The sequence below is a fragment of the Triturus cristatus genome, chromosome 5_1, assembly GCF_964204655.1.
Source record: "Triturus cristatus chromosome 5_1, aTriCri1.1, whole genome shotgun sequence".
NCBI lineage: Eukaryota > Metazoa > Chordata > Amphibia > Caudata > Salamandridae > Triturus > Triturus cristatus.
The window spans coordinates 644,473,101-644,499,728 of NC_140587.1; the positions used below are offsets into that span (position 1 = coordinate 644,473,101).

At 48.3% G+C, this 26,628-nt stretch overlaps 1 protein-coding gene across 16 annotated transcripts in view; it reads left to right on the plus strand.

Annotated features, from left to right (window-relative positions):
* Positions 1-1,122: 1,122 nt before the first annotated feature.
* The window catches only part of LOC146831319 (uncharacterized), a 309,389-nt gene continuing 283,883 nt past the window's right edge, over positions 1,123-26,628 (plus strand). For 4 of the 16 annotated variants that reach the window (XR_014961544.1, XR_014961545.1, XR_014961546.1 and 1 more), the window contains exons 1-3: positions 1,123-1,257; positions 1,387-1,539; positions 1,637-1,724. Coding sequence is in view for 1 of the 16 variants with exons in the window: in XM_085605586.1 (XP_085461712.1) it covers positions 1,223-1,257 (35 nt within the window). In the remaining 15 variants the exon portion in view is untranslated. Of the gene's footprint in view, positions 1,258-1,386; positions 1,540-1,636; positions 1,725-1,839; positions 1,870-2,250; positions 2,332-26,628 lie in introns of those variants that run through there. The other 12 variants (XR_014961549.1, XR_014961550.1, XR_014961551.1 and 9 more) reach the window with 7 other exon arrangements.

Below are 26,628 nucleotides of genomic sequence, written 5' to 3' on the forward strand. Positions count from 1 at the left end.
GTTATTTAGTTACATTTGTCTCTTTGCACTACTGTGGGCTGCTCCTTTACTTTTTATGATTTTTTATGATATTTGATTGTGTATGTAAATAGTTGCTGGGCGTGGTTGTCAATACACATGTGGGTTGGAATTATGCCTTGTAGCAATTCAATGTCTGCTATTTGGCTTCGAGACCTTTGCTGTAATCTTTACCTATGTCATGTCCCCACTAAGTTATATCCACCTATCTGCCTGCCTGTATGTGGCTCATGCGTTATTTGTAACTTCTGCTGTGATATATGTAGCGCTTGGCTTTTGTTGTACAAACCCTTTTGTGTTGTCTACCTATGCATAGTGCTAACTGTTCAGCATATTTGTTGTGTCCCCTATTGCTCAACACTGTGTACATTTCTCTGTGTGTACTTATGTTCGTTCTAATTACTGGTGCTTGTTGTACAAACCCTTTTGTATTGTTTACCCATGCATAGTGCCTACTGCTCAGCAAATTTGTTGTGTTTCCGAGTGCTCAACACTGTGTACATTTCTCTGTGTGTACTTATGTTCGTTCTAATGACTGGTTGCATCAGTAGCCTGATATGTGCTAATACGCTGCATATTGTACACTACGAATGTTTTATTCTTATTGTTGTGCTATATTCACATCTGTATACTACCTGTGGCTCCGTTTTTGGAATGATTTCTGCTTCAACACTTTTGTATGTGGTTTACTTTTGGCTGATAACGTCTCTGTCTCCTTCTCACTCCTTCTTGCCTCTCATTTTGTACCTTTCTTTACTCTATCCCTTTACTCTAGGGGATTCCAGTATTTGTTCCATAAGTTTCTGTAGTTTTTGATCATTGCCTAATTATTATACATAATACCATTTTTTGGGGGCTTTTCTATCCCTATGTCGGGACTGTCATGCACCTGCGGCGGTTCGTCTGGGTCTATGACTTTCTCCCCACCGTATGACAGATGGCGGTGGCTGAAGCAGGTAACGCGGCATTGTTAGTGTTGAAAATTGCTTGGTTTCACTCTACTTCTACTTATAACCGGTGACGTTACGGTATGAATTTTGACTTTCTCTTGGTTCCCCGTAATAATGATGTATAGCTAGTTGGGATCTTCCGTCTTCCGGTCACCCGCATGATACGTTCAGCAACGCTCTAGTGTTTGAGCTCTTTTTGATTACTTAAGCACTTCCGGGTTGAAAGGTCTCGTAATCACTTGTATATCGTATGGATGCCGCCAGGACGTCTCGATACACTTTTTCCGACGTAAGTCTTATTTGATTTGTCTCTTTTTACAGGTATCGATACTGATTGAGTATCTTTGCTTTGGAGCACGAGCGTTATTGTATATGTTGTCGTTGCCTGACTTGGGCTCTGGTTCTTGTTTTATTGCAGAAAGTTTGGTCGCATAGACTCTATCGTGCTATAATTCTGCCCTGTACTCACGGGCTTGGGCCATCATATGTTTGAATAAACTGCAGTTTGGACTTAACTCTTACGTTACTGGCGGTCTGGCTTCTTGATGACTTCCTTTACTTCTATTTTAAGGTATGTTGTGTTTTTCTGTGACGTGAATTTTTGGCTGACGTATCACATATGTACTTTCTGGCCACTTACACTAGGTAGTCTGCTTATATTCTTACAGAGATCATACCATTTTGTCTGGCCTGACTGATTTACCAATCTCACCTAGTGCTTTACCCAGCCGGGTTGGAATTATCACCGGTTGAGGGGTAAGATCCTTTTGTTAACCTTGCGCACGGATATTAATTTGGGCTTACTGGCTATGCCTTTTTTGAACACGTTTATTTTTGTCTAAAGCATTTTTCCTCCTCAAATTTTTTGCAGCATCCACTATCATTTTGGCTATAGCTACAGGTATTGATGCATTTTTTTGGGTCGGTACTTGCATTTTGTGACACTTTCCCTGAATCGCATGTACACCTGTTTGTAGACTTTTTTTCTTGACCACGTGTTTGGTGCATTATGGCTGTCCATTGGAAATGTTTGGGTTCTTCTTGTTTCTTTCCTTCCCTTTTCTTTGTTTTCTTTTCACCGAGTGGTGGTGAGGGTCTCAACATTGTTGTTTTGAATAGCACGTTTCTCAGTACCCTCTTGCAGCAGTGGTGTTCCCCCCTTTCCTGTTTTCTTTGGTTCTGAAATAGGCGCGCCTATTTTCTATTTTTTCCTTCGTATATTCTTGCACCTATTGTTTTTGTGGCATATTTGTGAATATGAAATGTCTTGTATCTTTTCCAGCCCTGAAGAGTCGTGGTCTACTCTTTCCACGACGAAACACGTATCGGCTGGTTACGCCTATTAAACAGAATTATCAGTGTACTTGTGGATGCTTCGTTGGTCATTTCTGTACTTACTTTGTGCAACTTTGATGTGATAATTGTATGTGTGCACGGGATTGTTCCTATTGTTGGATTGTGGGTTTTTCCCTACAGGATTTGAGGGGTTGGTGGGGTTTCCCCTCCCTGTTTGCACCATTATATGTATTCGAGCTCATATTACCTACGTTTACCTGCTGTGCGCCATTACTTCCTTACTGTTGAATACCCTGCTTGCATTTTTCTCAGAATTCTTTTGCATGTCTGAGAGGGATAAGAGGTCCTTGAGTGGGTCTGATTTTATGGATTCTGTTTTTGAAGCGAAGAAGGAGGCGAATTCATCACAATTGGGTAGAGTGTCAGGGATAGCCTTAGGGAGAATGGGTGCATTCTTGGTTTGAGCTTTGATAAGATCGAATAGCTTTTTGGGGCGTTCTTGGCTTGGTCTAGTTGAATCCTGAAGAAGTCGGTTTTAGATTTTCTGATCTTTCTAAAGTAGGCGTTTCTGGAGGTTCTTAGTAGTTTGAGTTGGTCAGCTGAGGGTGCGTATCTCCAACGTCGTTCAATTACTCTAAGTGAACATCTTTCCATTATACCAAGGTTTTGAGTCTTTTGTGGAAGTTCTTTTCAGTTGAAGAGGGGCTATTTTGTCTAGTAGGTTGTTCATGGAGTGAAAGTAGTGATTGGTCAGCCCCTGGACATCGGCTAAGTTTGTTCTCATTTGTATAGCGCTAATCACCAAAGGTCTCTAAGCGCTGCCTCATAGACGACAGACCTAACATAGCAGCAACGGTAAGTTAGCCTAATCCTAATAAGCCTAAACAAAAGCCTCCAGAAATAACATGGTCTGCAGCCTCCTCCGAAATGGGAGTAGTTTTGCGTCTCTGCGCAAATCCTCTGGGAGCTTGTTCCACATCTGGGGTACAAAGACCGAGAAGGCTCGACCACCAAGTGTCGTCATGCTGAAACGGGGGCAGGTAAGAAAACTGGCCTGCGAGGAACGAAGATGACGGCCTGGTACATAGGGCTTCAAACGATCTTTGATGTATTTGGGGGCTTCACCAAACAGGGACTTGTGTGAAATGCACAGGCCCTTGAAGCTTACCATTTGTTTAATAGGAAGCCAGTGCAAATGACGCAGCAAGGGAGTAGCATGCGTTTTTCGGGGCAGCTTTAATATCAACCTTGCCGCATCATTCATGAACACCTGTAGTTTCCTCAAGAGTGATGCAGGGAGGCCAATATAAACTGCATTACCATAGTTTAGGCGAGACAATACTAAAGCAGTTACCATCGCCTGCATGGTGGTGGATAACAAAATGACAGATAATTTTCGGAGCTGACGCAATAGTCCGATACAGCTTCCCACCACAGCGGAAACCTGGTTCTTCATGGTCAGTCCGATGTCTAGTTTGATACCTAGGCTTTTCACGGTCGCACTGGTGTAGGAATAGTGCCAAGCTCTTGAGGTCAAAACAAGCTGTACCAAGGGGAGGAGTCTGGAAAGAGTACCAAGACTTCGGTCTTATCTGGGTTCACTTTTAAAGAATTCAAGGTCATCCAGTTCATGGTATTCCTAAGAATGTTCTGAACATTCCATTGTGAGTCACAGGTGTGATCAATGCGAACTATTAGCTGGGTATCGTCCGCGTAATTAAACACCTGACAGTCTAACTTAGCCAGGGCCTCAATCAGGGGTTGGAGATAGATGTTAAAAAGCAGGGGGGACAATGCCAAACCCGGCGGAACTCCCCAATGGAGAGGGCCCTGTTTAGACACAAGGTCACCCAACTGGACTTTCTGTTGGCGATCTTCCAGAAAGGAAGTGAGCCACTGAAGGGCTATCCCTGTAACTCCCAACCGCTGCATACGAGTGAGTAACCGCCCATGATTCACCGTATCAAAGGCGGCTGAGAGATCGAGCAGAATTAAAGCCGAATGGATCTTTTCATCTGCTGCAAGTCGTAGATCGTCCAGGACTGAAAGCATCACCAACTCAGTGCTGTTGTACACCCGAAACCCCGCTTGACGATGGTGCAGCAAGTGATGTTGTTCAATATATGATGCAAGAGCTCTGAGCACATGCTGTTCAAGGACTTTAGCCAGAAACAGGAGTTGGGAAATGGGGCGGATGTTCTTCAGATTTCTAACATCCGCCCCTGCTTTCTTCAGCAGTGGAAGTACTATTGCTTCCTTAAACTTCTGAGGAACCTTTCCTGAAATCAAAGATGAATTCAGGACAGACAGTACCTCAGCCTCAACCAGAGGGATGATCATTTTGAACACCTTAGGAGGGCAGAGGTCTTCAGGAGACTCGGATTTCACCTTAGCTACTATACGAGCCAGATCCTCTGGTTCAAGCACCGGGAACTGAGAAAAGGGGCATTCAAGGAATTGAGGGGCTCTTCCTCAGCTGATTGTGGGCAGGGGGCAATATGCATATTCTTAATGGCCAGCATGATGTCTTTAACTTCAGTTAAGAAGAAGTTCTGGATTTTGTCACATTCAGCTTGATTAGAGATCGGTTTTCGTTCGGACAACTTACTCAGTTCCCTGAGTATAATAAATGTCTATTTTTGCGTGTCGCTTGCCTCACTAATCCTGGCTTCATAATAGGCTGATTTAGTTTTAATAAGAGAGGCCTTATAGTGGGCTAGTTTAGATTTAAATATCTCCTTGTCACCTGGAGCAAGAGATTTCCGCCATAGGCGTTCAGCCTGTTGGAGAACTTGTTTTTCCCCTCTAAGCTCACTTGTATACCATGGAACCCTACTAGAACTATGCGAGATATTAGTCCTCCGGATAGGAATGACTTAATCAATGGCTGTCTTCAGCCAGAATGAGAGTACTGCAAGTTCTAAATCTGGGTCCAAGGACCAGGGCCTAGGAGCTGACGTCCTACTCAGGGCGTCTTTTAGGACGGCAGTCTCTAGTTTACTCCAATTCCGAAATGACTTCCACCCCACTGACGCCTGCTTGTGGCGGATATCAATCGGGAGGAGGAAACTAACCAGAAAATGATCGGACCAGCTGCAAGGAGTACAATCAGCCTGGAGATGGGCCGCAAACGTAGTCCAAACGAGATCTAAGGTATGACCCTTCTCATGTGTGGAGGACTTCACGATTTGCTGTAGGCCTAAAGTGATCATGGCATCATCGAACTTACAAGCCGCACCTTCTCTCGGTGTCAGGTCCCAATGATAGTTGAAATCTCCGAGGACCAAAATATGTTGTTATCTAGTCCGGAGATCGCTCACTACTTCAAAAACAAATCATTGAATCATTAAGTCTTCCGGGGAACATAGTAGGTTTGAATTAGAGGATGCTAGAAGGTCAGAGCCGACGTTTTTCAGGTTTCTCTTCCAGATCTTAGTTCTCAGGGGTTGTGTTGGAAGTCGTTTAACCAATTCCATGACTCAGAATGTAATGATTGGAGATTACTAGGTCGAGAGTTGCGCCTTTGACGTGTGTTGGGCTGTTACAAATTTAGTTAAGATTAAGGTCTGAAAGGAAAGCTTTGAGGCTGTTTACCCCTGGGTTGTTCTGGTCATCCCAGTGAAGGTTGAAGTCCCCCAGGAATATTTGCTTATTTCGTTGGCTGTCATTTAACGCTAGAATATCCATGAGGTGTTCTATGAATGTGAGGTTATCTCCAGGAGGGTGGTAGAATGTGTGTAAAGTACATATTTGTTTGTTATTACTAGTGGTGTTTACGCAGAGGTATTCACATGAGGATAAAGCGGGGGCATTGGAATTGGTCACTGTTAGATTGTTCTGATGTATGCAGGCTATCCCACCGCCTGGCCTATCCGTTCTGTCTAGTCTGGTGATGTCATAGTTAGCGGGTAGCAAAATTTCCATGATGGGAGTAGATGCTTCATTTAGCCATGTTTCTGTCAGGATTAGAATGTCTGGTTCTTTAGTGAGTAGCAGGTCAGCTATATCGGCTGCATGTCTAGAAGCGGATCTGCAGTTTAGGAGAATACAATTTAGCCGCGTCTTGTTGGAAACTGTGGTGGGTTCGACTGTGAAGGGGATTCTCGTGAGGTTATTTTCAACTGTGCCTCTGGAGTTGTGTCTAGTGGCTTTGTGTGTGTTGATCGGGATAGATTGTATTAGGGAGTCTGTATGTAAGTTAGCTGGATGCACAGCATTATGTGGAGGGTAAGAGCGAAGAAGGGCCCCTAATTCTTCAGCAGATAAAGGGTTTATCGTCCTGATTGGGCGGGATATGGCATTAGGGAGAGGCACTGTGCTCCAACGTGGGGATCCAGGATCCTGGGAGCTTGCAAGTAGATGTTGGGTGCGACTAGACTTCCTGGGTGTGGGAAAGATCTGTATTCCTGTTTAGTGCATGTGAACTTGGGTTGCTGTATAATCAGGTCGTGTAGGGTTTGGATGTCAGTTTTGACTTGCTGAAGGGCTGATAATATCTGGTCAAGTCTGGGGTCAGGCGTGAGAATGACCTTATTAGATGGATGGATTGTGGGTGTAGGCGGGGTAGTTGCATCTTTAGTGCCGTTTAAGGGGGAGTCGTGATCGGGGTCAAAGCGAAGAACTCTTTCTGTGTGTATGTCAGTGGAGGGGGGACTGAAGAGGCAGGATGGGGAGGGATATGAAGGTCGGCTATGTCAGGATCTGTAGTGGTATAGGTGAGGATGGGGGGACAGTGGGGCTGACGGGCTGATGGGAGGTGGTGGTTATATGTGGGGTTAGAGCCGAATGATCAGTGTTGATGTTGGGGGAGGAGTAGGAATAGGGGAGAAGAGTGGTGTTAAGAGGATGGTTGAAGGCTAGGCTAAGGGGTGTGAGTGGGGTGCTGGGAGTAATGGTGCAGGGGGATGGTGGGGGTGGTAGTGCGGGGTGAGGGGGCATAGTGTGTGTATTGGTAGTGTTAAGATGTGAGGCGGTTATCAGGTGGGATGAGTAGTTAGCTGGGGTGCCGCTTAGGTCTAGAGTTAGTGTCAGAGCAGATGGGGACAGCTGGGAATCCTGATTTACTTCGGGGTCAGGTTGGGAGTTGAACATTTCGGTGCGATTGGCTGGTGAGGAGGGGTGTGTTATAGTGACTCTTTCCTTGATGAGCGGAAAGATGTGATCTATCAGATTTAGGTTGCGGTTGGATGATTGGATGAGAATGATTCCATTATGATAAATAGTGACAGTGGCTGCTGCATTAAAGAAAAGGGATGGGAGGATAGCTAGTATGAATCCGTGCACTGTTTTCTTCATGAGAGAGACCCTAAAGAGAGCAAGAAAGGCTTTTCTCCATTGAGCTCTTCTTTTAGTATAGAAGATGATGTCATTTTTAATGAGCCTTTTGTTCATTGAGAAGTATGGATCAGAGATTGGGGTTTCAGGGTGAGATTTTAGAAAGTTGTGTTTAAAACCTTTAGCTGCTTTTTTTTAAAGGTTTGGGGGTAAGTGATGGAGTAGGTGTAGTTACTGGTGCGCTCCATAGTGCAGGGTAACACTTGATAAACGGGGGACAGATAGATGGCTTGTTGTATATGCAAAGAACTGCCCTTTAAGGAGACAGTGTAGCTAGGTTTGAGGTGCGGGAAGAGGTTGTGAGTGATGAGTCAGTCCAAGATGGCTGTTCTGTTAACTTACTAGATCAGTGCCTGCAAGGAAGTCCTCTGTCTATTTCTGTTAAAGGTCCTAATGGGATGCAGTCCTTTTTCTTTGTTTATCTACTGATCTATTGTGGCCATTTTGTGAGATCTGTATAGGCAGCTGAGTTCATCCCCTATCCAGGAATTTGAGTTTCTGGGAGGTATTTCTAGTTTTTAGCCATCTGGTTGTGATTGATCTGCGTGCCTTCAGTCAGGAGGAGCCCAAGTGGCCTCTAGAATGAATGGAAGCAATGTGGCAATGTGGCATAGGTGTGAAGAATGAGGGCAAAGCCCGGGATGCCATGCAGACCCCAGATTCAGAGAAAAGGGCTGGGGGTCCAGCCTGGGCCCTTCTATCACACTCAGGCTGCATACGTAACATGTGGCAAGTTTGAAGACATGACAAAAAGACAACAACTAGAACGGGTTCTGTGGACCCACCTAAGTCCGCTGTGGCCTCGAGAGATGCGATCTAGGGTAATCCTCTGCCTTCGTGTCGGTATGTGCCAGCCTCGCTCGGCAATACAGAGGGACGGTGGGGAGCCCAGACTATGCCTTTTGAGCTCCTTGGATGCGCTAGTCCCTAGCCCCTCAGCGTGTTAGGTGGCTCGATGCCTCTTGGCCTCTGAGCAGAGCTGGCATACCTCTGTTGTCGAGTGGAGGCCTTGGGGGGCCATTCTATCTCCTCTCGCTAACCTGTGTAAACGAGCTCCGCGTGACGGATCCAGCAATGATGAGTACAGGGGGGGGGGACGCGGTAGGGCGCTAGACCAGGAGATCTCTGGTACCTTCGTGTTGCCTTCATGTACCCTCCTCTCTCAGTGTCTCATCTTCCCTGTAAACTCTGGACTCAGCGACGATTCCGCTTGTTGTTGAGCTCCTCAGCTCCAGCTGGGGGGGGCGTACCAGTCTCCAGTGTGCTCCTATGCCTGCAATCGACTCCCGCACATCGAACGACCCAGCACCTGAGAGTGGCTCACACTCAGCAGGCAACACTCTGCGATGGCACTCCGGTGGCGACCATCAGCGGCAGCACAGACCGCGATGTCCCTGGGTTCCGAGCTCTGTCGCCATGCCAGATGGAGAGATGCACGCTGAACTCCAGACCCTGCAGCCTGCCCCGCTGTAGTAGAGGTAAGCAGTGAAAATGTTCCTATTACTCGTAGAGTATTTCCTCTTTTCTATAGATCGGTAGGGCGTCTGATGGAGCTAAACAGGGATATCAAGCAAAGTGAACCCAAGCTAGCGGAGCTCTCCTAGTGAGCTCCTCTCCCATCGTCGGCCATCTTGATTTTATATGTTTGAAGAATTGGGCTGGTAGGACCATAGGTATGTTAATAAATAAAAAGAGAAAGCGGGGGAGAACAACCATTTTCAGCGTGCGATGTCTTCTTCTAACTTAGCTACTGCACAACCATAGTTCTCTCGGAACACGAGATCTGGAAATCTGTGTGAATTTGTATCCCCAAGTACCATACCGGGTCCTCAGACCACTGCAGCGGGAAATCAAATTCCTCTGGGATAGTTGCTGGAGTCAGAGGGAATATCACCAATTTCGACAAGTTTATTTTAAGGCCCGATAGTTCACCAAAGCATACTATTTCACGTAGCAGAGGAGACACGTTGGTGGCTGGGTCTCTGATATACAGGAGAGTGTCATCAGCGTATGTGGAGACAATAAGATTGTAGTTTGTAAACTGTATCCCCCTATGACTATTATACTCTCGCAGGGCACACGTCAGTGGTTCAGCTACTAATGCATACAATAACGGCGACAGGGGGCAACCCTGCATGGTGCCTCTGGATATTTCCAGTGGGGTCATGACCACCTCACCCACCTTCATTCTAGCTGTTGGGTTTTTATAAAGTGTGCTATTTAAGCTTATGTAAACGCTCCCCATCCCCATACGCTCCAGGGTCTGCATCATGAACCTCCATTTCATTGAATCAAATGCTTGTTCAGCATCCACAAATATCGCTGCTGCTTTTTTATCCGGGGCAGTGTGTTGTGTAGCACCGAATACTGTGCGGAGGTTGTATGTCAGAGTGTGTTCTGGGATAAAGCCCGATTGTTCTATTCCCACCAAGGTTGGCATTAATGGGGCTAGTCTATTTGCTAGGACCTTGGCAAAAATGTTGGTGTCAACATTCAGTAAAGGGAGCAGACGATAGGATGAGCAAAAATTTGGAGGTTTACCTGGTTTCAATATAACTACTAGGAGCGCCTCTCTCATTGTGGGGGGCATCATGCCCTCCTCAGCCATTTCTTCAAACAAAGACAACAGATGCGGTGCCAGGAGGTCCTGAAACGCTTTATAGAACCCCACCGTAAGTCCATCCTGCCCTAGTGCACTACCTGCTTGCAACGCAGAAATAGCCGCTTTAATTTCCCACGTCTCTAGTGGGCGGATCAGACATTTTCTATGACCATCCAATAGCAATGGTAATTTGATGTATTCCAAATATTCTAGGATTTCAGATTGTGCGACATTTGATCTAGTTTGATAGAGGGTCGTGTAATATTCTCTGAAACAATCTGCTACTTCTTCCGGGTCTGTGAGCGCTATTCCGTCATCTGTTGACAATTCTATGGGATGTGAGGTAGCTCTATGACCTTTTGTAAGATTAGCTAGGGTGGCACCTGGACGCTCTCCCTCTTCATACACTCTTGCATATTTACCCAGGAGTTTCACTTCCCTATCTGCCTCAGTGTGGTATTCTTCTAGTGTAGCTTTTAGTGTGTCTTGCAATGCGTTATCATCATTGGTCTGTGTCGCTCTCTCCAGATCCACTAATGTTTGTTCTAAGTGCTTCAGTCAGTCTCTAATCGATTTGAGCACGCCAGATTGCTTGGATATCGCCACACCCCTTACGTATACCTTGAACGTTTCCCAAACTGTGGTGAAGTGCGGGACAGATCCGATATTTGTCTCAAAGAAGGTTTCCATAGCCTCCTGCATCGCTACTCGAAATAGTTAATCTAATAGTGCATAGGTGGGAAACCGCCATGTAAACGGAGGTGACCTTTTGATAGTAGCAGTCAAAATCAGGAGCACCGGAGAGTGATCTGAGTAAGTTTGTGGATGCACCTCACAGTCTTTAAGAGAATGCTGTAGCGTCCATGATAGAAACCAACAATCTATTCTGGTGTGCAGGTTGTGCGGTGCAGAGTAGTGTGTAAAGCCCCCAGGTAGAGGTGAATGATAACGCCATCCATCAAACATGTTTAACTCTGTTAGTGTGTCTAATATGACTTCTGCTGCTTGCGATCGACGTCTTGGTGGACCTCCAGAGCGATCGAGGTCAGGGTGTATCGTACAAATAACGTCTCCCCCCCCGATCTGTGTTGCATCAGGTAACAGTCTAACTATCCTCAGGGGGTCAGAATAAAATTGCGGGCAATCTAAGTTAGGACCGTATACATTAATCAGTAGATAGTCTATGCTCTGTCCTCTGCATCTAGATACCACATAACGGCCATTCGCGTCTGTATGTAATTCTTCAAGTGTGAGTTTGGATGCAGGATTGATCCATGTCAGTACCCCTCTAGCGTGTGAGGTGAATCCTGCTGCATGGAACGTGCCCCTTACTCTGCTTCTAAGTTGTGAGAGGTCCAACACTGGAAGGTGCATCTCTTGGGGGAGCCCCATATTCACATTGGGCCTGTTGAGGTAAGACATTATCTTCCTAGTTTTACGCTGATCATTAAGGCCTCTGACATTCCACGTCAGGAGCCCAGGTTAGTGCACATTGACTTTAATGGCATCATAGTGGTCTGCGAGGATTGGCAGTAAGGGCAGCGGGTCTGATAACGCGTGTAGCGTGTAGGGACTTGTAGTGTCCTTTTTGTCGTGTGGGGTGGAGCATCATGATCAATGTATGCAATTGTAAGTGGAGATCAATGTGGAGTGCAACAAAGATAAATAGAAACAGAATCCGAAGCAAAAAATAATCACACACATATAATCACCCCCACCCACCTTCCATACCATGCATCCCCCAACTGTGCACCGTGAAGGTTCTCTACCCCCCAACAGAAAAACAACCCATTGCATAACTATCCAGTGTGTAACTGTTAGACCTGGCACCTTGGCGTGAGTCACCCTTCCATTTTTTTTGCGGTTGCTTCATGTGTTTGTGCTGATGTTAGATGCTCAGGGCACTGAGCCACTGCTGTCCAGTGCCACAGTGCAAGTGCTCCCTATTGTAAATTAATGTATGAATTTGTGGTTCCATGATTGGTTGGTTTGGTTTACCTGTCAGACCCTTGTGCAGTGCACCAGGAGTGCCCAGGGCTTGTAAATCCAAATGCTGCTGGTGGGCTTGCAGCACTGATTGTGCCACCCACAGAAGCAGCCTGTAAAAGTGTGTCTAAGGTCTGCTATTGCAGAGCCTGGGTGCAGTCTGGTACTATCATGCTGACTGGGCAAGTGCCCCCACTTGCCAGTCCCTAAACCTTCCCTTTTCTTCATAGCAGACACCCCTTCGGTAGGCCCAAGGGCAGGGTGCATTGTAAGGATAAGGTAGGACATGCCCTGGTGTGTGTGGCATGTTCTAATAGTAAATTACAGCCATTTTCGTGTTTCACTATTGCAAGGCTACCTGTTCTCCATAGGCCAGAATGGGCAGTTTGGTTATTACATTTTATAATTCTAACTGACTCAGGGAACATGGTAGAAATTCGAATTTAGTATGCCTGAAATCAGAATGATAAAATACATCTTTTAGTGAAGTTGGTTTTAACATTAACATTAACATTCTGTGTTTCAAAATACCACTTTTAGAAAGTAGGTATTTTCTTGTCTAACCATTCAAACCTGCCTCTGCTAGGTTGTGTATTCCTTGTCTGGAGTTTGAGTGACAGGGCTGGGGAATTCCAGGAGACAGGGTGAGGTGGCCCAGTGGTGAATAGAGAGATCTGCATCTAGATGGGAGGGAGGAGTTGCACCTGGGACCTGAATAGGGATGTGCCTTCGCTCCACAATGCTGGCTCCACCTCCTGTGGTGCGTCTGATGTCTCTGCCCTGCACTCTGAAAGGAAAGAAGGAGTCAGGTAAACAAAGTGCTCCAGGACTGACCAGAACCGGTTTTGAACAAGGCAAAGGCCCCTTTTGGGGTATAAGTATTGGGAGCCTGATCCCAAGAATTTAGATCACTTTGGGAAACAAGAAGAAAACTCTGCTGAGGAGAGGAACCAAGAAGAAGCTGAGGAGAAACTATCCCCGAAACTGGGGGATTGGCCTGCAGTGGTTGCCTTACTGCCAAAGGGAGGAAAAAGGAACTGTGTATGTACTTTTGCTCAACTTGTGAAGGATTTCCAAGTGCTTGGAAAAGAGCTTGCCTCCTGCTGAAGTCTCAGGAACAACAGACTTCACCCACCAGCTCCCCAGAGTTCTTTGGAAGGGCCTGCTGCTGTTTTGGGGCCTTCTGTGGGACAGCGTGTCGCAAGGAGCTAGAAGTGGGACTCAAGAAGGAGAAGCGTGCCGCCATCGGAGCTGTTGTCGTCGCATCGCGTAAAGGGGTGTCGCCGCTGCAGTTTTCAAATCAAGCGGAAGCGTCTCGCATCTTCGATGAAGTGTCTCGCAACGCGGAAGAAGCGTATAGCCATCGCAGCCATCGTAGCTGACGCATTGCACTGCATCAAGAGAAGAGTCTCGCATCGAGGAAGAACCGTGTCGACATCGCAGCCATCGTAGCTGACGAATTGCACCGCATCAAGGAAAGCGCCTCGCAGCCACGGAGAAGCGTGCCACCGTCAGAGCTGTTGTCGTCGCATCGCGTAAAGGGTGTCGCCGCTGCAGTTGTCGCATCGAGTGGAAGCGTCTTGAAACATCGGAGAAGAGTGTCGCCGCCAAAGCCGCTGTCGTCGCATCGCTTAAAGGGGTGTCGCCGCTGCAGCTGATGCATCGAATCGAGCCTTCTCGCAACATCAGAGAAGCGTGCCGCATCTGGAAGATCTTTACGTCTTTATTTCTTTACACCAAACTTTCATCGCATCAACATCGTTGCAACACTTTCGTTGCCCTGCGTGTCGCATCTAAAGGTACATTGACTTAAAGTGTCGCATTTAAGAACTAAAGAGAACTAAGCTAAATTCTACCATCTTAAAGTAACAGTATTGTGGATTTTTGTCGTTTATGGTCCTCTGGTAAATCTATATAAAGAATACTTTATTTTTGATATAAAACCTGTGTGGTGTCCATCTGTATTGTTGTCACTTGATTACTGTATGTGTTCACAAATGCTTTACACACTGCCTCTGAGATAAGCCTGTCTGCTCGTGCCAAGCTACCAAGGGGGTGAGCAGGGGTTATTTTAGGAGTGTAACCCTTTCCCCTGACTAGAGGCGAGGGTCCCTATTTGTCACAAGTGCATACGTGTGCCAACTAGAGACCCCCAAGTCTAACATTGGTGGTCAGCGGTGAGGATTCTGGACTTGCATTTGTAACTCATGTACAGTGATTGGTGAACACTACTAGTGAGTGCAGACCATGACGCGACCACATACTTGTTGATACATTTCTTTTTGGGATTTGCCATTTTTGAGAAATGCCAGGTTCAACAACCATGGTGGAGAGAGCAGAATCTGTAGTCTCTGGTGATGATGAGTGGGAGTGGGAAGAAGAGAAACTGGAAAGCTACAAAGTAAGACAGCTGAAGTTCTACTGCAAGAAATTCAATGTTTCCACTACTGGATGTAAAAATAAGGCAGAGTTCTACAAGGCGCTGAGGGCCTGGGTCTATGCAAGGAATCCCACTGATGATGATAATACAGAGGAGCAACTGGAAGGGCCAGTGGGTTCAAGAGGAAGGAGAACCCCTTCTCCTGCTGGTAGCAGTGTTTCTGTTAAGAGTCTATCTCCAGAGGAGTTGGCAGATAGAAAAGAGTGTAGGATGCACGAAATGGAGCTGACCAAGCTCAAGTTAAGTGGGCAGTTAGAATTTGAAATGCAAACTAGAAAGCTAGCCCTAGAAGAAGAAAAAATGCAGTTTGAACATGAAAAGGTTTTGAGGGAGTTGGAGTTGCAGGCCAAGAGTTAGATATTGCTCCCTCTGGTGGCAGCACACCGTCAATTCCTGTGGATTCTAGAGTGTATAGCCTTAAAGAGGTGGTGAAGGATTTTTTTTTAAATGATGATATTGGGCAGTGGTTCAAGGCCTATGTGGTAGCCATGTCTTCCCACCGGGTCCCTGAGAAGGATTGGGGAGCGGGGTTGTGGGGGCGGTTCCTTAGTGAGGGGCGGGACACACTGCTAGACTTGCCTTCTGATGTCTATAATTCCTATCCCCACATGAAAGATGCATTAATGTCTAGATATGGTTTAACTCCTGAAATGTACAAACAGAGGTTCAGGGGTTGCACAAAGATAGCGAACAGTACCTATGTTGAATATGTCACTTTTTTCTGCAGAGCATTGGATGGTTGGGTAAAGGGTAGCAAAGTTGATGTTCAGAGACTTCTTGATTTAATTGCATGGGAGCACTTGTCAAGTAACTGTTTTCCTGAGCTACGCCAGCACCTGATTGATAGTAGGCTTACTAATCCTAGGAAGCTTGCTGAGGAGGCGGACCGCTGGGTCAGTACTAGTGTCCACAAGGGTCACGTGGGAGACTCAGGCAAGAGTGGGCAGGGTCCCCAGCAGAAGGTTGGGCGGGACAAGGGTAAACAGAGGCAGTTCTATAGAAGGCCCCAAAGTAGTCCCCAAGGGAACCAAGGGAAAGGTTCTCAGACTCCCCCCCCAGAAACCGTCAGGGGCCACGACAGGTCCCCCTGTTCAAAGAAGACCCCCGAAATGCTACAAATGTGGAGACCTGGGTCATTTTACCAATGATCCCAAGTGTCACCTGTTTGGAAAACCAGCACCCCCTGGTGCAGCCCCCCGGCAGATGGCTAGTGTAGCCCTGGGTGAGGAGATGGGTGCCCAAGGTGGGTGGGGTCCCGCAGAGATGTCCTTTGTCTCTTTAGGAGACTGTGAGGTGGTCCCCAGGACCCAGCTTCCTGATAACACTAAAATATACAGGCAGTGGGTGACCATCAATGGCCATAGAGCGGAGGTTCTTAGAGATACAGGAGCCAGTGTGATAGCTGTCAAGTGTCACCTGGTGTCTCAAGAGCAGGCTGTCCCTGGGGCATTCTACCCAGTTCTTGCCGCTGACAACACAGAGAGTCACTGGCAGGTGGCTTAGGTTCCCTTTGAGTGGGGGGGGTCTCTGGTACTCTTCAGGTAGCTGTGAGGCCCACCATGCCTGTTGACTGTTTGTTAGGGAACGATCTGGAGAGCTCCCCTTGGGCGAAGGTGGAGCGGAGTGCTCATTTAGAAATGTTGGGTTTTCCTGACTGGGCGTGTGTGACCACCCGGTCCATGGCAGCGAGTAAAGGTGCTCAAGAGGAGCTGGAGCCTGAGAGGGAGGCCCAGGTACCTGCCGTCAAGAGTAGAGGCAGGGGGTGCGGCCCCCCAAGTTCCCACAGTCCAGGAGGGAGCAGACGCTGAGGGGATGCCCTGGAGCCTACAGGGGAACAGGTAGCCAAACTGGGGGACCTGCCTGAGCTGACCCATTGTCAGCAAGAAGGAAGACCCTCCAGGGAGGAATTCTGCAAGGAGCAGAAAGAATTAACTTCTCTTGTGGGTCTGCGGCAACAGGCTGCAGACCAGGCAGCAGGTGATCAGTCTGGGTCACACTGGATCTACTGGGAGAATGTCCTCCTATATACAGAGCCTAAGGTTGCTGGGCCTGGGTCAGCCCGTGTGCTGGTGGTACCCCAGCGCTTCAGAGCCTTCCTACTGGGGCTGGCTCATGATGTTCCATTGGCAGGACATTTGGGGCAAGACAAGACCTTTGAAAGGCCTGTCACCCACTTTTATTGGCCCCAAATGCGCAGGAGTTCAGACACTCACTGCAGGACATGTCAGACTTGCCAGGCATGTGGAAAGAGTGAGAGGAAGCGCAAGGCTTCTCTCCAGCCATTCCCTGTAGTCACCACCCCCTTTGAACGGGTGGGTATTGACATTGTGGGGCCACTGGACCCCAAGACAGCCATGGGCAACAGGTTCATCCTGGTCTTGGTGGACCATGCCACCCGGTACCCGGAAGCCATACCTCTGAGGACAGTGACGGCCCCCGTGGTGGGACGAGCACTGATGGGAATTTTCTCCAGAGTGGGATTCCCTCGCGAGCTAGTGTTTGACCGGGGAACCAACTTCATTTCCAAGTGTATGAAGTCCCTGTGGCAGGAGTGTGGTGTAACCTATAAGTTTACCACTCCTTACCACCCCCAAGGAAATGGGTTGGTTGAAAGATTCAACCACACCCTAAAAGGCATGATTATGGGTTTCAGGGTGAGATTTTAGAGAGTTGTTTTTAAAACCTTTAGCTTCTTTTTTTTAAAGGTTTGGGGGTAAGTGATGGAGTAGGTGTAGTTACTGGTGCGCTCCATAGTGCAGGGTAACACTTGATAAACGGGGGACAGATAGATGGCTTGTTGTATATGCAAAGAACTGCCCTTTAAGGGGACAGTGTAGCTAGGTTTGAGGTGCGGGAAGAGGTTGTGAGTGATGAGTCAGCCCAAGATGGCTGTTCTGTTAACTTACTAGATCAGTGCTTGCAAGGAAGTCCTCTGTCTATTTCTGTTAAAGGTCCTCATGGGATGCAGTCCTTTGTAAGGATAAGGTAGGACATGCCCTGGTGTGTGTGGCATGTTCTAATAGTAAATTACAGCCATTTTCGTTTTTCACTATTGCAAGGCTACCTGTTCTCCATAGGCCAGAATGGGCAGTTTGGTTATTACATTTTATAATTCTAACTGACTCAGGGAACATGGTAGAAATTCGAATTTAGTATGCCTGAACTCAGAATGATAAAATACATCTTTTAGTGAAGTTGGTTTTAACATTAACATTAACATTCTGTGTTTGAAAATACCACTTTTGGAAAGTAGGTATTTTCTTGTCTAACCATTCAAACCTGCCTCTGCTAGGTTGTGTATTCCTTGTCTGGAGTTTGAGTGACAGGGCTGGGGAATTCCAGGAGACAGGGTGAGGTGGCCCAGTGGTGAATAGAGAGATCTGCATCTAGATGGGAGGGAGGAGTTGCACCTGGGACCTGAATAGGGATGTGCCTTCGCTCCACAATGCTGGCTCCACCTCCTGTGGTGCGTCTGATGTCTCTGCCCTGCACTCTGAAAGGAAAGAAGGAGTCAGGTAAACAAAGTGCTCCAGGACTGACCAGAACCGGTTTTGAACAAGGCAAAGGCCCATTTTGGGGTATAAGTATTGGGAGCCTGATCCCAAGAATTTAGATCACTTTGGGAAACAAGAAGAAAACTCTGCTGAGGAGAGGAACCAAGAAGAAGCTGAGGAGAAACTATCCCTGAAACTGGGGGATTGGCCTGCAGTGGTTGCCTTACTGCCAAAGGGAGGAAAAAGGAACTGTGTATGTACTTTTGCTCAACTTGTGAAGGATTTCCAAGTGCTTGGAAAAGAGCTTGCCTCCTGCTGAAGTCCCAGGAACAACAGACTTCACCCACCAGCTCCCCAGAGTTCTTTGGAAGGGCCTGCCGCTGTTTTGGGGCCTTCTGTGGGACTGCGTGTCGCAAGGAGCTAGAAGTGGGACTCAAGAAGGAGAAGCGTGCCGCCATCGGAGCTGTTTTCGTCGCATCGCGTAAAGGGGTGTCGCCGCTGCAGTTTTCACATCAAGCGAAAGCATCTCGCATCTTCGATGAAGTGTCTCGCAACGCGGAAGAAGCGTATCGCCATCGCAGCCATCGTAGCTGACGCATTGCACTGCATCAAGAGAAGAGTCTCGCATCGAGGAAGAACCGTGTCGGCATCGCAGCCATCGTAGCTGACGCATTGCACCGCATCAAGGAAAGCGCCTCACAGCCACGGAGAAGCGTGCCACCATCAGAGCTGTTGTCGTCGCATCGCGTAAAGGGTGTCGCCGCTGCAGTTGTCGCATCGAGTGGAAGCGTCTTGAAACATCGGAGAAGAGTGTCGCCGCCAAAGCCGCTGTCGTCGCATCGCTTAAAGGGGTGTCGCCGCTGCAGCTGACGCATCGAATCGAGCCTTCTCGCAACATCAGAGAAGCGTGCCGCATCTGGAAGATCTTTACGTCTTTATTTCTTTACACCAAACTTTCATCGCATCAACATCGTTGCAACACTTTCGTTGCCCTGCGTGTCGCATCTAAAGGTACATTGACTTAAAGTGTCGCATTTAAGAACTAAAGAGAACTAAGCTAAATTCTACCATCTTAAAGTAACAGTATTGTGGATTTTTGTCGTTTATGGTCCTCTGGTAAATCTATATAAAGAATACTTTATTTTTGATATAAAACCTGTGTGGTGTCCATCTGTATTGTTGTCACTTGATTACTGTATGTGTTCACAAATGCTTTACACACTGCCTCTGAGATAAGCCTGTCTGCTCGTGCCAAGCTACCAAGGGGGTGAGCAGGGGTTATTTTAGGAGTGTAACCCTTTCCCCTGACTAGAGGCGAGGGTCCCTATTTGTCACAAGTGCATACGTGTGCCAACTAGAGACCCCCAAGTCTAACATTGGTGGTCAGCGGTGAGGATTCTGGACTTGCATTTGTAACTCATGTACAGTGATTGGTGAACACTACTAGTGAGTGCAGACCATGACGCGACCACATACTTGTTGATACATTTCTTTTTGGGATTTGCCATTTTTGAGAAATGCCAGGTTCAACAACCATGGTGGAGAGAGCAGAATCTGTAGTCTCTGGTGATGATGAGTGGGAGTGGGAAGAAGAGAAACTGGAAAGCTACAAAGTAAGACAGCTGAAGTTCTACTGCAAGAAATTCAATGTTTCCACTACTGGATGTAAAAATAAGGCAGAGTTCTACAAGGCGCTGAGGGCCTGGGTCTATGCAAGGAATCCCACTGATGATGATAATACAGAGGAGCAACTGGAAGGGCCAGTGGGTTCAAGAGGAAGGAGAACCCCTTCTCCTGCTGGTAGCAGTGTTTCTGTTAAGAGTCTATCTCCAGAGGAGTTGGCAGATAGAAAAGAGTGTAGGATGCACGAAATGGAGCTGACCAAGCTCAAGTTAAGTGGGCAGTTAGAATTTGAAATGCAAACTAGAAAGCTAGCCCTAGAAGAAGAAAAAATGCAGTTTGAACATGAAAAGGTTTTGAGGGAGTTGGAGTTGCAGGCCAAGAGTTAGATATTGCTCCCTCTGGTGGCAGCACACCGTCAATTCCTGTGGATTCTAGAGTGTATAGCCTTGAAGAGGTGGTGAAGGATTTTTTTTTAAATGATGATATTGGGCAGTGGTTCAAGGCCTATGTGGTAGCCATGTCTTCCCACCGGGTCCCTGAGAAGGATTGGGGAGCGGGGTTGTGGGGGCGGTTCCTTAGTGAGGGGCGGGACACACTGCTAGACTTGCCTTCTGATGTCTATAATTCCTATCCCCACATGAAAGATGCATTAATGTCTAGATATGGTTTAACTCCTGAAATGTACAAACAGAGGTTCAGGGGTTGCACAAAGATAGCGAACAGTACCTATGTTGAATATGTCACTTTTTTCTGCAGAGCATTGGATGGTTGGGTAAAGGGTAGCAAAGTTGATGTTCAGAGACTTCTTGATTTAATTGCATGGGAGCACTTGTCAAGTAACTGTTTTCCTGAGCTACGCCAGCACCTGATTGATAGTAGGCTTACTAATCCTAGGAAGCTTGCTGAGGAGGCGGACCGCTGGGTCAGTACTAGTGTCCACAAGGGTCACGTGGGAGACTCAGCCAAGAGTGGGCAGGGTCCCCAGCAGAAGGTTGGGGGGACAAGGATAAACAGAGGCAGTTCTATAGAAGGCCCCAAAGTAGTCCCCAAGGGAACCAAGGGAAAGGTTCTCAGACTCCCCCCCAGAAACCGTCAGGGGCCCCGACAGGTCCCCCTGTTCAAAGAGGGCCCCCAAAATGCTACAAATGTGGAGACCTGGGTCATTTTACCAATGATCCCAAGTGTCGCCTGTTTGGAAAACCAGCACCCCCTGGTGCAGCCCCCCGGCAGATGGCTAGTGTAGCCCTGGGTGAGGAGATGGGTGCCCAAGGTGGGTGGGGTCCCGCAGAGATGTCCTTTGTCTCTTTAGGAGACTGTGAGGTGGTCCCCAGGACCCAGCTTCCTGATAACACTAAAATATACAGGCAGTGGGTGACCATCAATGGCCATAGAGCGGAGGTTCTTAGAGATACAGGAGCCAGTGTGATAGCTGTCAAGTGTCACCTGGTGTCTCAAGAGCAGGCTGTCCCTGGGGCATTCTACCCAGTTCTTGCCGCTGACAACACAGAGAGTCACTGGCAGGTGGCTCAGGATCCCTTTGAGTGGGGGGGGGGTCTCTGGTACTCTTCAGGTAGCTGTGAGGCCCACCATGCCTGTTGACTGTTTGTTAGGGAACGATCTGGAGAGCTCCCCTTGGGCGAAGGTGGAGCGGAGTGCTCATTTAGAAATGTTGGGTTTTCCTGACTGGGCGTGTGTGACCACCCGGTCCATGGCAGCGAGTAAAGGTGCTCAAGAGGAGCTGGAGCCTGAGAGGGAGGCCCAGGTACCTGCCGTCAAGAGTAGAGGCAGGGGGTGCGGCCCCCCAAGTTCCCACAGTCCAGGAGGGAGCAGACCCTGAGGGGATGCCCTGGAGCCTACAGGGGAACAGGTAGCCAAACTGGGGGACCTGCCTGAGCTGACCCATTGGCAGCAAGAAGGAAGACCCTCCAGGGAGGAATTCTGCAAGGAGCAGAAAGAATTAACTTCTCTTGTGGGTCTGTGGCAAAAGGCTGCAGACCAGGCAGCAGGTGATCAGTCTGGGTCACACTGGATCTACTGGGAGAATGACCTCCTATATACAGAGCCTAAGGTTGCTGGGCCTGGGTCAGCCCGTGTGCTGGTGGTACCCCAGCGCTTCAGAGCCTTCCTACTGGGGCTGGCTCATGATGTTCCATTGGCAGGACATTTGGGGCAAGACAAGACCTTTGAAAGGCCTGTCACCCACTTTTATTGGCCCCAAATGCGCAGGAGTTCAGACACTCACTGCAGGACATGTCAGACTTGCCAGGCATGTGGAAAGAGTGAGAGGAAGCGCAAGGCTTCTCTCCATCCATTCCCTGTAGTCACCACCCCCTTTGAACGGGTGGGTATTGACATTGTGGGGCCACTGGACCCCAAGACAGCCATGGGCAACAGGTTCATCCTGGTCTTGGTGGACCATGCCACCCGGTACCCGGAAGCCATACCTCTGAGGACAGTGACGGCCCCCGTGGTGGGACGAGCACTGATGGGAATTTTCTCCAGAGTGGGATTCCCTCGCGAGGTAGTGTCCGACCGGGGAACCAACTTCATTTCCAAGTGTATGAAGTCCCTGTGGCAGGAGTGTGGTGTAACCTATAAGTTTACCACTCCTTACCACCCCCAAGGAAATGGGTTGGTTGAAAGATTCAACCAAACCCTAAAAGGCATGATTATGGGTCTTGAGGAACCTATGAGGCGTAACTGGGACGTCCTCCTACCATGCCTGCTTTTTGCATACCACGAGGTGCCACAGAAATCTTTAGGGTTCAGTCCCTTTGAGCTTCTCTATGGACACCTAGTGAGAGGACCTCTAACTTTGGTTAAAGAAGGCTGGGAGCAATCTCCCAGGAAACCTCCCCAGGATTTATATAGCTACATGCTGGCCTTTAGGAACCAAACTCGGCGTTTCAGGCAACTCGCTGAGGAGAATCTGGAAGCCAGATTCAGTTTCGTCAATATTGGTGTTTTGGAAGGGTTTGGGTTGGTCTGGCTGGGTTGGGGTTGGTCCGATTTGGCTGGATTTGGTTTGGAGTTGTGTGGTTTGGTGTTGGGAAGGTTTTCCAGTGGTTTGGCAAAAATCTATCCAGATTTGGCTGATTTTGGGGTGATTTTGTGTGTTTGCGGGGGGCGCGTGTTTGACGCAAAAGTCGTACCTCTTCCACTGGATGGATTTGTGTAATTCTTGCTGAGATTCTTCATAATCGCTGGAACTACTGTCCCAGTGAGTTTCAAGAGGATCGAAGTAGGGAAAGTGCGAAAAAAGCACTTTTTTAGTGATGGCCCGAATTGCCATGTTATCCAATGGGCGTTTTTGAGGTGGTGGAGAAGTGGTTTTAAGGGTGTTCCACTTGCTCGAGAAGGAGAAGCGTGCTGCCGTCGGAGCTGTTGTCGTTGCATCGCGTAAAGGGGTGTCGCCGCTGCAATTTTCGCATCGAGCGGAAGCGTCTCGCATCTTCAAAGAAGTGTCTAGCAACGCCGAAGAAGCGTGTCGCCATCGCAGCCATCGTAGCTGACGCATTGCACAGCATCAAGGAAAGCGCCTCGCATCCACGAAGAAGTGTGCTGCCGTCGGAGCTGTTGTCGTCGCATCGCATATAGGGTGTCGCTGCTGCAGTTGTCGCATCGAGTGGAAGCGTCTCGCAACATCGGAGAAGAGTGTCGCCGCTAAAGCCTCTGTCGTCGCATCGCGTAAAGGGGTGTGGCCGCTGCAGCTGACGCATCGAATCGAGCCTTCTCGCAACATCGGAGAAGCGTGCCGCATCTGGGAGATATTCACGTCTTTATTTCTTTGCACCAACCTTTCATCGCATCAACATTGTTGCAACACTTTCGTTGCCCTGAGTGTCACATCTAAAGGTACATTGACTTAAAGTGTCGCATTTAAGAACTAAAGAGAACTAAGCTAAATTCTAACATCTTAAAGTAACAGTATTGTGGATTTTTGCCGTTTATGGTCTTGTGGTAAATCTATATAAAGAATACTTTATTTTTTATATAAAACCTGTGTGGTGTCCATCTGTAGTGTTGTCACTTGATTACTGTATGTGTTCACAAATGCTTTACACACTGCCTCTGAGATAAGCCTGTCTGCTCGTGCCAAGCTACCAAGGGGGTGAGCAGGGTTTTTTTTAGGAGTGTACCCCTTTACCCTGACTAGAGGCGAGGGCCCCTATTTATCACAAGTGCATACCTGTGCCAACTAGAGACCCCCAAGTCTAACAGTAACACTCAGGGGCGGATGTTACCGAAGCTCCATAGCGATCCCTTCAGCAATGCCACATAATTATATAATAGCATGTCATTTAACCACCTAAAAGCATTATTGTGCATAACTGTAACGCAGAATAAAAGAAGAAAAAAGGGTGGGTTGAATAAATCACCTATCACCCTGTTACAAAATGTAGCTACAGGGCCTACTCTACCCCTTTGCAATGATCTGACATTTAACCAACAATACAGGTCATTACTATTAACTTGCGGTTAGTGTTAGCGGTTGAAGTCCATCTTCCTCCGATAAGTTGCATCCCAGTATCACTGAGAGTGAAAGGCATCGAGGCGCCTATTGTCTGGGGTATGCATTGTTGCAGGGATATTACAATACTTATAATACATTAATGGATTGAAAAAGAGAACAACAGCATATTTCTAGTCATTGTACTCTTGAGAGTTGCCTCTTTCTGCCATCTCTGCTGCCGTTGCTCCATTTTGTTTTGATTCTTTTCTCGAGTCCTTCAGGGCTTTCAGTAGCAGCTTCGGGTCCGTGAAGATGCGCGCAGAGCCATCCATGGAGACTTTCAGCTTAGCAGGATACAGCATGGCATAGGAGATGTTGTGATCCCAGAGTTGGTGTTTGAGGCGGTTAAATTGGCGGCGCACGTCCTGTACTCTTGCCGTGAAGTCTGGGTAGAGGGAGATGGTCGAGCGCTCATATTTGAGTTCCCCCTAGTTCCCTAGCACGTCACAGAGCTGAGTCTCGGTCACGGTAATTTAGGAGCTTAGCTATTACCGGACGCGACGGGGCACCCGGTGCAGGTCTCGGCCCCAGTGAGCAATGTGCCCTCTCAACCACAAACATGTCCGAGAATGCCTCGCGGCCTAGTAGAGTAATCAGGAGCTTTTCAGTGAAGTGCTCTATGTTTCCCATTGAGGTCGTCTCCAGCAGACCCGTTATGCGCAAGTTACTCCGGCGTGAGCGGGCCTCCAAATCTTCCGTTTTGTCCTGCAAGTCTGACATGGTTTTTGCCATTTCTCTCTGCACCTGGTCTGATGTGGTTTGGGCTTCTTCGACCTCCGTGATGTGCCTTTCTGCCATATCGGTGTGTTCTGCCTGTTTGTCTAGCCTCTATGTCATTCGATCCATACGATAGACTAATGAATCTATGTTCCCATCCATATTCGTTAGACTTTTCTGGATTGTGGCAAACATTTACCTCACGTCTCCAGCCTCCTCCTCTGACTCCTCTGTTCTAGCATCCGCGGATCGAGCCCAATCAGGTTCCTTGTGCCGAGTGGCTTTAGCGTCGAAAGGCAACTTGGTTTGCGTTTTGTCCACTCGGCCAATGCTTTTAGCTATTATGTTCACAGTTCAGGAGCGTGTGGCTTCAAGTGGAGGGGAATTCGTCGCCGGTCGGATCAAAGGTGCCAGTTATAGCGAACCAACAAGTTGCCCAGTCGCACGTGTGGTAGATCTCCTATGCGGTGAATGTTCGGCTATGCCAGAGTTTCCGCGCAGCAGTGCGAGTGTGGCCGCAAAGCCAGTAGACGGGGCAGTGGTCAGGGTATTGGACGTGCGTCCGCAAGCAAGTGCTGCCAAGGGCACGGTCCCAATGCGTATCAGCTCTCCTAAGCAATGTGGCATTGGCGGATGGTGAAGCGCTAGTGTTGACTCATGCCCAGGGAGACCTCTGCAAGCGGGGCAGCCACCAGCGGGGCACCTCTCCTCTCACCGCTCGCCCCGTCGCAGGTTGGAGTTAGTATGAATCTATCAAGGCCGCCATACATACCACTGCACCTCGGAAGGTCATCCGCAATCAGCAGCAGTCTCGCTGGCTATACCGGTCTGCAGGCAATTTATGGCTATGCAAATGTCCGTGCTTCTCCGCAGGCCCCAGCTCGAGGGCCCAGCTTCCAGCGCGATGCAGCTCTGCAGTTTACTCACGGCCCCCAGCCCAGCGTGGTCTCCTCGACTTCGGGCAAACGCAGATACCCATCTGCCGTAGCAGGATTTGTCGCGATGTGCTGCGTTTCGCGCCCAGTGGGGGAGCAGGGAATCCCGTTCAGGTTCACGTCACTTCGCTCACCCCCTGCCGCTCGCGCTGATCAGGCCACGCCAGTCCCGCAGTCGCAGCCCCGCCAAGATCCCACCTCCTGAGGGGCCGTACTGCTGTATCAGGGCTTCGGTAGGGTCTCACCGTTAGTTCCAACGCGGTCCCTCCACTGTTTCCGCATGCGCTGCACCAGACTCGGCCCCCAGGCAGGGCCTCTGCGAGGAGTCAGGAGGAGCTCGATTACTCTTCTCCACGCAACGCAGCTGGAAGGCCGCACTCTCCGCCGCCGCTTCTGCAGTTCTCGTAACCGGGCTCAGGATGTATCAATCTGTGGCGAAGCAGTTCAGGAGCATTTCTCGGCCGCTTTCATTAGCCAATGGTGGTGAAATGGCTGGATTGTTTGATTGTGGCGCCAGTGGCTAGCGGAGCTCTCCTTCTAAGGGGCCATCTTGGTTCGCGGCAAGCTCTGCACCCGGCTATATCATCATACCTGTGAAGAAAAATAACACCACCTATAACTCCAGGTTATTTAATAGACATATCCTTTAAGCCGGTGTATACGATATCTCTTGGATAGGAAGGGAAAAAAGAAAATATCTGAAATAAGGTAAGGGGGTAT